Source organism: Ipomoea nil, unplaced genomic scaffold, assembly GCF_001879475.1.
Source record: "Ipomoea nil cultivar Tokyo-kokei standard unplaced genomic scaffold, Asagao_1.1 scaffold0205, whole genome shotgun sequence".
NCBI lineage: Eukaryota > Viridiplantae > Streptophyta > Magnoliopsida > Solanales > Convolvulaceae > Ipomoea > Ipomoea nil.
In genome coordinates this window covers 1112013-1122543 of record NW_017616633.1, presented here as the reverse complement: position 1 = coordinate 1122543, position 10531 = coordinate 1112013, and the positions used below count along the sequence as shown (strand labels likewise).

The 10531-nt window shown below is 31.4% G+C and overlaps 1 protein-coding gene across 1 annotated transcript; it reads left to right on the top strand.

Annotated features, from left to right (window-relative positions):
- Positions 1–3843: 3843 nt before the first annotated feature.
- Positions 3844–8044, top strand: LOC109190822 (thermospermine synthase ACAULIS5-like). The gene is made up of 11 exons (XM_019341452.1): positions 3844–3871; positions 3915–4145; positions 4775–4841; positions 4970–5064; positions 5215–5317; positions 6559–6647; positions 6743–6899; positions 7043–7118; positions 7259–7317; positions 7418–7554; positions 7628–8044. Exons 2-11 carry the CDS (start codon positions 3958–3960, stop codon positions 7707–7709), a joined length of 1053 nt encoding a protein of 350 aa, XP_019196997.1. The 5' UTR covers positions 3844–3871; positions 3915–3957; the 3' UTR covers positions 7710–8044.
- The last annotated feature ends 2487 nt before the right edge of the window (positions 8045–10531 follow it).

Sequence of the window (10531 nt, the reverse complement as noted above, 5' to 3'; positions counted from 1 at the left end):
TTTAAACAATTAAATTATGGTTCATGTTTTCTTCTTCTGTACTTCAAATACCATTATTAAAAACATTTTTTACCTATTATAACATTACAAATAAATCTTTAATATTTAGGCTGTGCATCGCACGGGGCAATACTAGTATTATATATAGAGATATAAAATCATACTAAAAGTTCAATAGACAGTCAATCATTATGTAACACATTGAATATTATTTTTATCGTTAAAAATAACATTTTTTTTACATACCTTGGTAAAAAAGTTTCGCTTTCAAATTTAAGTTTATCAATATTCATATATAAAATACAAACAAACTTCAAAATGACAAGAACTTGTAATTTTGGTAAAGGATGAGGCTTTAAGTTTAGAATTGTCTATTTTGTGCTAATTATTTTGCATTTGGCCTTGCGGGCTAAGTTAAACAAACTTTCCAAAAATATTTTCCAACATTTTGTCATTGATCGAGAAGTGAAGCGTACTTCGCAATTCTGAGAAGTGCCAGAAGCACCTCTCTAGTCAAGAAGTGCGGCCATCAGTTGTGTGACCGATAAGTAAACTTACCTTGCGGTTACGTGCGAGTGTTTACTTTTCGGCTCGGGCAAGAAGTTTACTAGAAAAACTTACCTTCCATTCCAACATTTTCCTTACATTTTCCACTTTTGGGTGTCTAAACTCGAAAAAATAATAATGTTATTTTCAATGATAAAAATAATATTTAATGTGATACATAGTGATTGATTGTCTATTGAACTTTTAGTGTGTGTGTGTGTGTGTGTGTGTGTGTGTGTGTGTGTGTGTGTGTGTGTGTGTATATATATATATATATATGGGTCCGGATCAGGTGAGGACGTGCGGACTAATCTAGATCATTAAATCAGAATGATGTATGGTTGAGATTAAAAGAAACAAACCACACGGATTAAGGAAACAAATCCATTTAAAATATTAAAATATATAAATTTAGGGTAAAGCAGTCTTATTAAAAGATGTGCATTCCTATACAGAGTGTTGTGCATCGATAACATTATTGTTGTGCATTCAATCCCCTCCAAAAAATCCTACAGTGTGTCCCAATGTCCTACGATGCACTGAACCCTATGTATTATAATGCACAACTCTTTAGCCTATGGTGCACAACTTACAACACTAGGTTGCACAACCAGCACACACGAATGCACAATCGTACTACCCAGGCATTTGTACATATACATGACCATCCAAATATAGACAATATTATACTCAAAAGAACGAGCGAAAAAAAATAAAAAATACTGATTAGTTTGCATGGGCGAACACTCAATCAACGGATGAAGAAATCGAGGCTCCAAATTGCAATGGTGATGATCCAAGAAAATAGGAAATCAATTTGGCCAAGGATTACACATGCGTTCACACTTAAAAAAAAAATAGAAAAAGACACTACTACCCCACTTTAACAAAAAAGATCAATCCATGTCATCTCATGAACTCAAATCTGGGCCATCCAAAAAAAAAAACAAACAAACAAATGCACAAGATTAGTCCTCACCTAAGATTAGGTCCTCACCTGATCCCCGGACCCATATATATATATATATATATATATATATATATATATATATATATATATATATATATATATATATATATATATATATATATATATATATATAAAGATAAAAATAAAAAGTATATAAGTATTTATGAAAGTAACGAATCTTATTGTAAAACTTGATAGGGATAGAGGAAAACTTTTTATGTTTTCACAGAACAAAAAAGAAAGTTTAAAATTTTGAGGTTGGACTGTGGAATTTTATCTATTATATTTGTACGAAAAAAAAAATCTATAGAAATTCTAAAATGATAGAGTCTAAAAAAAGAAAAAAAAAAGAAAAAAAAAAGAGAAATAAATAAAAGAGATTTTTCTAAAATGGTCCCTCGACTATTCTCAAAATGATCCCTCGACTATTTTTCTGTGTATATTAGGCGTATAATAGGTAAACGGACGAAAATGCCCTCCATTTTAACAATGAGTAGACGAAAAACTTAACGAAAGACTAAATTGAGCGATTATTTGAAAGTGAAGGGACCACATTTGGTGCAATTGAAAGTTGAAATGCAAAATTGAGAATGAGTAATAGTTGAGGGACCATTTTGAAAAAGAAAACTCAATTTTAATTTTCAGACGACTAACACATACTACATCGAACTTTGTTAGAATTTTACGCCAATTCTATTCTAATTTCTAAGAGGTAATTTGTACATATTTCCTTTCCTTTTACACTATTTTTTTTCCTTAGTCATTGTTATTTAGAGTGAATTTTACCTTTCATCTTCAGCTTTAATTTCTCAATTGTTATATAATTTTTTCTCCTTCTACTAACTTTTGATCTTGTAATCAAATATTTATTGTAATAAACATTGTATAATCTTTCCTCTATCTACCAAATTTATGATCCCGTAAAAAATTATTGTAATCGTTGAATAATTTCTCTTCTTTCGACCTAACTTTAGATTTTGTAATTAAATATTTATGATATAACTATTGTGTAATTTATCCTCCTTCAACCTAACTTCAAATCTTGTAATCTACGGAGTAATATTTATTGTAAATTGTAATCGTTGTGTAATTTCTAATTTTTAATCCTTCTATATATCTTAAAATTCTGTAATTAAATATTTATTGCAGTAATTGTTGTGTTAATTTATTCTCCTTTTACCGAACTTCTTATCTTATAATTATTTAGTAAAACTTTTTTTAACATTTAATTAAATATTTATCAAAAATCCCATTGTTATCTAAGTCTGGTCTCATGGCATACCGATTCCATGCTGATCCCAAACACAACACTTGCATGCGACGTAGGTTATGGCTATATGTTTATTTTATTTTATTTTATTTTTCTTTTGTCATCTTATCAGCATCTTTAAAATTAACTATAATTAAATTGTCACCGCCAAGCACCTTGTGCTCAGATGACATGTAGTGACCTCTCCCATGTGGGAGGTTATGAGATTGAGTCTCAGTGGATGTGTGGTTGACTCTGTGTGTTTCATTAGCTCGATTGAAAGGACCCCCAAAACAAGTTCGATCACCTACCAAGTAATACTTGGTATTGATCGTCGTTCGCCTGGCAACCGAGCGTCACCTTCTTCCTGGAGAAGGAGGTAGTTGGACAGTTACCGTTAACCTATTGGTTACCTTATAAGTGGACTTATTTGATTGATTTTATGAAGTTGAAGTACTTAATTGCACATTTTTAAAGTTTAAGGGCTTAATTACACTTTTGTATAAAGTTCTAGGGAGTATTTGATCATTTTCCTAATTAAATATCAAAATTTTAAAAACTAGCCAGGGTCGATGTAAATATAATTAGCAAAATGATAAATGTATAAAACGAATTAGGAGATAAGGACATGACGCATATACACAAGTTAAATTGCAATATAATATATAATGTACACAATCTCGACATGAAAAAATATACTAAATTGGTGGAATTTGATTCTTCCCATGTAATATATCAAATCTGATATGAACCTTCTTAATGAAATTATGTGTATTTATTATTTAAAGTGATGTTGGCTGGTGCCCCAACTAATTTCAGTAATTTGACTCTCAACTTATATGACTATTTAATATGAAAGATAAAGTTTAAAAGAATCCGAAAATAAAGTTAAATTTGGCGTTTTCTTTATCATTTTTTAAATATTATTTTGTAAAAAAAGAAAAAAAAAAAAAAAAAAGAGACTTTTTATCTTTGGAAGGCTATAAAAGGGTTCGTAACGTATGGCAAGATTCAATCACACCCAACTTGTTTTTAACTTAGTTTTTTCTCGTCTTCACGTTTTCTTCATTCGCTCGCTTTCTTTGTTGTTTTCTCTTTATTTTCGGTCTTTCTTCTTCTTCTTCTTCTTCTTCTTCTTCTTCTTCTTCTTCTTCTTCTTCTTGAAGCCTTTAATTAATAGCCTTTTTAAGCTATGGGTAGTGAAGGCAGTGTGGAATTGCTCCATTGCAGCAACACCACTTTCTCTAATAAGCTCCATTGTGACCACCCAAAGCTTGAGATTGCAGCTCCCATGGAGGTTATTAATAATGATTTCACTGATGGGTCTTGGTTTGAGGAAGAGATTGATGTTGATCTCAAATGGTCTTTTGCCCTCAACAGGTATATATATATATATATATATATATATATATATATATATATATATATATATATATATATATATATATATATGTTCATTTCAGTGTACTCAGTTCGTTGGTTGATTCTAATTTTGAAAGAATCATCTCCTTGTTGAAACAAAAAAATACGTTCTGAAATTTGAATGAGTCATTTCCTTCCTAAAAAAACTTATGTTCTGAGTTTGAAAGAGTCATTTCCTTCATTTCTTCTGAACAAAAAATTTGAATGAGTCATTTTCTTCCTAAAAAGAATTTATGTTCAGAGTTTGAAAGAGTCATTTCCATTATCCTCCCTTCTGACTATCCAATATACCTAAGAAAACGATGAATTACTCTGTATGTCTTAATAATGCCTTTGAGTACGGTGGTATACACACACAAAATATACATATTTGGAATGGATGTTCAATATAATATATTCGTTATACGTTGAAATAAAACGCACATTTACGTCATGAATACTTAATTATTCCTTCTTTATAAAAAAGCGATATTAAAGACAAGATAGAAAATATTTCTCAAAATTGTGCGAAATTTTTGACATGAAATATGTCACACCATCTTGTCATGACACATTTTTTTTTTTTTATTTGCTGTTTTTCCCAATAGGATGCTGCACAGAGGAAAAAGCGAGTACCAGGACATTGCTCTCTTGGACACAAAGAGGTTTGGGAAGGTAAATATAATTATAATTATAATTATAATTTCTTAATCACGATTAGGTATCAACTTATAATTTATTTATTTATTTTTGTCAAAATCAATTATTCATGAATATTAAAATATTGTTACGCGTGCATGCAGGTGTTGGTGATAGATGGAAAGATGCAGAGTGCAGAGATTGATGAGTTCATCTACCATGAATGCTTAATTCATCCAGCTCTCTTATGTCACCCTAAGTCAGTGTCTTAACTCCTAATTATTCAATCTTAACAATGTTTAATAATCTTCTTTAATTTGACACAATATTTAATTTGTTTTCCTTATAAAATAAAGTTAATTATTGCATTATTAACTAATATAACAATTTTGGTGAATAAAAATTGCAGCCCAAAAACTGTGTTCATAATGGGAGGTGGTGAAGGCTCTGCAGCACGGGAAGCACTGAGGCACAAGTCCATTGACAAAGTGGTCATGTGTGATATCGATCAGGTATAAATATTTAAAGAAAATTTTACAATGACGTGACTTTTGTAAAGTTGTACCTTATGCTTGATCATATGTACACAGGATGAGAGTACAACTTTCCAAAGAACATAGTACAATTTTACAAAACACACTGCATTGTAAATTGTTTCATATATTTAGTAGGAAAAATGACATTTTTGATCACTCAGTTGTGACAGTCGTGTAAATTTAGTCAATTAACTATTTACGGTATAAGTTTAGTCTCTAAACTTTTAACAAAATGACAAATCCCGTGTTTAAAGATTTTAACAAAATCCTAATAATAGAACCATATCAATCACTTTTATAAAAATCTAGAAAAACAAAATCTATACCAAATTAAAAGAATCATTTCCTCTTTCTTATGCATAGATCATTGTTCCTTAGGAATCACCATTTTATTTCATACAATATCACATTATTCCTTCTACCTACTAAACATGAAAAATCATTTTTTGAAAATTATTAAATTAAAGTTGTGTCTATAGTTAGACTTGTGAGAAAAGAAAAGAATAAATGAGAAGCACTATGATGTGGGGAGTAGCATGTGTGTAATGATAGTGATATAGATTTTATAGGTAATTGACTTGGAACCCAACTATGCATTAAAAAATAATTTTTATCCTTTTAATCCATGCTAGTTATTTACATGATGACATAAATAGGTTGGTAGGGATTAAGTCAAAAGTGATCAACATTTCCTATTGCCAACACTAACCTGCTAATTAAGTACATTAAAAAAAAAAACATTATTAAAATTACAACTTTTAATAAAAGCAACTTCAAAAAATAATAATTCTATCTTATTTATTTTTAGTTAGAACGATAAATACAATGTAATTGTCCAATGAATATGCTTAATTTCAAGACAGCAATATAAAAAGTTAAATAGTAAAAATATTTGAGTATGTGTGGTTGGATACTAGTTAAAATGAGGAATGAGGATAGGGCTTTCTGTGCAATTAGTGTGGATTGCATCATTAGGTATGCATCAATGCACCATACAGTGTTTGAAAATGTAATGCACAAAATACACTAGCATTTATGCATACCTAATGATGCGTGATCGCATTGCCGCATGAAAAACACTGTTAGCACGGAAACTTGACCCTGTGTGGTTGAACGGAACAAGACACATAAAATGACGCGAACGAAAGGAGTGTGAATTTTGTTTGATTAGTTAATAATAATAATAATAACGTTGGATGTGTTGGTGAATGTTGCAGGAGGTAGTTGAGTTTTGCCGGAGACACCTAACGGCAAACTATGAGGCTTTCCATAATAAGAAGCTTGATTTGGTGATCAATGATGCAAAGTAAGTGATCTTGTAGCCAATAAGTTTTTGGTGAAGCCCAATGGGCCAAGTTGGGATACCAAGTAGCTAATTAATAATTGATTGGTAATTGTAAGGGCTGAGCTGGAGCAGAGGAAGGAGAAGTTTGATGTGATAGTGGGAGATTTGGCTGATCCAGTTGAAGGAGGGCCTTGCTATCAACTCTACACCAAATCATTTTATGAGAATGTTCTCAAGCCTAAGCTCAGTGAAGGTGGAATCTTTGTAACTCAGGTAATTACATACTCTCCTTTGTTTGTATTAGGATTTAGGATGGATAAAATGTTTATCACTAAGCTATAGCTCATAACTAGCTAAGCCTAACTTTATTTCCGGCTATACATTTTCAAAAGTGATGAGTGTTTGGTACGGTGCAGGCTGGACCTGCGGGGGTTTTCACCCACAAGGAGGTCTTCTCGTCTATCTACTACACAATCAAACAAGTGTTCAAGCGTAAGTAGCATTTCGTTTTTATTTTTTATAATCATATATATATATATATATAATATAATGTCCATCCAGATAATATAAGATGTGACTGACAATATATATATATATATATATATATATATATATATATATATATGCTGCAGATGTGATTGTTTTCACAGCACATGTGCCATCTTTTGCTGATACATGGGGATGGGTTATGGTTAGTTTCTACATACTCTAAAACCAAACCAAATTGAAGAATGAATAATTAGCAGATATATAGATACTGATTAATTAATTGCATGCATTCATATATGCAGGCTTCTGATGAGCCATTGTGCGTAGATTCTGCAATGATAGACACCAAAATTGCAGACACAATTGATGGAGAGCTTTTGTATCTCAGTGGCTCTTCCTTCTACAGCTCCACCATCTTGAACAAGACCGTCGCCACAACGTAAGAATATCAACTTTTAATTCCATCCTATCCATGGCTTCAACCAAACCTTAATTAAATATTTTGTTATTAGGTTGAAGAATGAGACTCATGTGTACACTGAGGAAGATGCAAGGTTCATCCCTGGACATGGGCTGCTCACATTCAAGAACTGATGGATCGGATCGGATTTGAGGAGAATTATTATTCAAGGAGGCCGGGCTGTACAGAAACAAACCAAACAAAACATCAAAGAAGAAGCTGATGAGAGTTTAATTTGTCTGTCTATTAAGAAATGTTATGTTGTTGAATCCTAATAAAAGGATTTTATATTATATTATGGTCTGTCTTGTTAAGTAGTATGTAGTTGATCGAGTTGCTGTTTGTTCAGTTGTGTTCAGTGTATAGGCAGGCTAGGAGGCCGATCTCATCTGGCTCTTCCTATATATGCTACAAATTAAAACAATGTTGTTTCAGTTTAATGTTTAAGACATTACTTTAATTTGCTTCACTACTCTTTCTCCTTAATATACTCGAATCAAGTCTCAATAATAGAGTTAGAAACTCACCATTAGTAGTTTCATTAGCTTATACTCTTATTTAGATCTTTAAAAAGCTACTTAATCACGAAATCTTGTATAAATTTTAGAGTTAATTTTAAATTTAATCATTTGCTATCGTTCATTTTAAATAATAAGAAAGTTGAGGGTGAATTTTGTATAAATTCTAGAGTTAATTTCAAATTCACTCATTTGTTAATTGCTATCACTCATTTTCAATAATAAAAAAATTGAGGGTGAAATTAGCACATCTATAATAAGAGCATTCACATTTGTAAATTTTGAAAGATTTTTGCAGAGATTGAAAACCAATGAGGGGTTTTTGAACAATGGAAAGATGGGTTTTGAGGATTTTTTTCTCTTGCAAATTAAGTTTTTAGTAAGCCTTACATACATCTTGATAAAAGTGACTCGTAGGCCGCACATTTTGAGCAATTCTGCGCCCAACATGACGCATGCAGTCCATTGCATGTTTGGCATGTCTTTCTCTTCTTTTCTTTTTTTTTTTTTTGTCAAAATTGTTTTTTTTTTTTTTTTCCATTTTCTAGCCTTTTTCTCCCCCGTTTTTCTCCCCCCTACTTGGCACCTCAAAAACTTCAAAAAAACTAGCATCCACAATAGTGGATTTTAAGAATTTTTTCGTTGGGCATTGTGTGATGTGAAGGAGAGAAAAATAAAAGGGGAAAATTTTGATATCTACTATAATAAGAGTCCAAGAGAGTTAAATTTATAATGGGTAGAAAAAATGGCCGTCAAATTGAACAAATTTTAAGTTTTCCTTTAAGATTTCCTAATTTATCCTCGATGAATATGATTATCCGTTAACTTTTCCGTTAAATATTATCTTTCCGTTAATTTATGTTACTTCACCATTAACTTACTCATTGATTTCAATAAGAAATGTCTTAGGTTCGAACCTCATCCCAATCAAAGTTGGCATAATTAATACTCTATTTTACTCTTATTAAATTACTAGTTTTGACACGCGCTTTGCGCGATTAGACCAATGCCCAATGTGTATTTATAAATTAGTGTTACTTAATTGGTTAAAGTATTCATATAATAATGAGAGAAAGAAAAATGCAAAATTAATAAAAGATAAAGAAATAATATTGTGCTTATATATTTTAATAAAAGATAAAGAAATTCGAAATAGCTAATATAGAATTAAAGTAAGTAAAAACAAATAAACTATAGGATCTATAGAATCAACTAAATGATGCTGCAACCGCCTCTCATCGTCTCAAACTTCCACCGTATGTACAGGTATAAGAAAATGAACCCAAAATACAGGGAAAGCCAAAGAAACCTGCTACGGCTTGTAATTTGTTAGGATCCCTGCACAAGACCCTCCCTAGGAACATTGGTCACTCGAAGGACAGCTTGAGCGCTCAAGGGTGAGAGCTTTGATTGGCAAAATTGCTCCCAAGAAATTGCTTCTTGATCTTCAGTCACTGTTGTTGTTATCTTCTCATAGACACTTTGCAGTTCCAATAAAAGAGCACAGGCAGCTTCCCTAGACTCAGGAAGTTGGTCACTAAGCTGAGATGCAGCAATTTGGATCAACTTGTCAAGACCATAAGCTTCAACTCCCTGCATGTTAACCATAGTACAGTTATTATTATTATTATCTTTGACTAGTCTTGTAACGGGTTTATTTTGTTATGGTATTCCTGTTAGATAGGATAGTATTACGTTAGTTGTTATTTGTTTTATATTGTAACTCCTATCTTATTGGGTTGAATAATCTGAAATAGTTTTCTCATCCTGCAAAGCATCAACTCACCACATTACAATATGACATATTTTACTGAAAACAAAACAAGTGAAAGATCCAAACTCATTTCCTAAAAAAATGAACAAATCATATTCTCTTGCTTTTTATTCCATTCATGTCCACACGTGAAATGGTTGAATCTCAGGATACAGAATACAATTGTGAACAAATCATATTCACTTGCACTTGAAAGATCATAAGCAGATAAACTCCCATCATAACTCCACTGAACAATGCTCTGCCAAATAGAAAAAAAAAAAAAGGAATGTTTCGTCACAGGAAGAACATGGAAATTTGATTCTCTCTCTCTCTCTCTCTCTCTCTCTCTCTCTCTCTCTCTCTCTCTTTATTGATTATAACAGTCATGTAGGATTAATCTCGCAATAATGCTATCTACCAAGACTACTCTACCTCAAATGAGCATATCACCACCACCATAATTTGTATGACAAATATATCAACACGACAACACAAGCAGCCCAAATTTCACAAGATAAAAATCTCTTCAATTTTTTATTATTTTCTAAAAAGTTTTTTCTTTCAATAATTAAAGGGCATACTTGTCACATAATAGTGAGTAGATAATATTCAAGCTCCACCATAGTGATGATGGCGGGATTTTTTGTGTGCTTATCTTTGAACTCTAACAGGTTTGTTTAAA

Excerpts from the sequence above, each read along its gene's own strand:
- LOC109190822 (XM_019341452.1), top strand. The coding sequence starts at position 3,958 with ATGGGTAGTGAAGGCAGTGTGGAATTGCTCCATTGCAGCAACACCACT. Across the intron at positions 4,842-4,969 it reads ACACAAAGAGGTTTGGGAAG|GTGTTGGTGATAGATGGAAA; the intron begins GTAAATATAATT and ends GCGTGCATGCAG. Across the intron at positions 5,065-5,214 it reads GCTCTCTTATGTCACCCTAA|CCCAAAAACTGTGTTCATAA; the intron begins GTCAGTGTCTTA and ends TAAAAATTGCAG.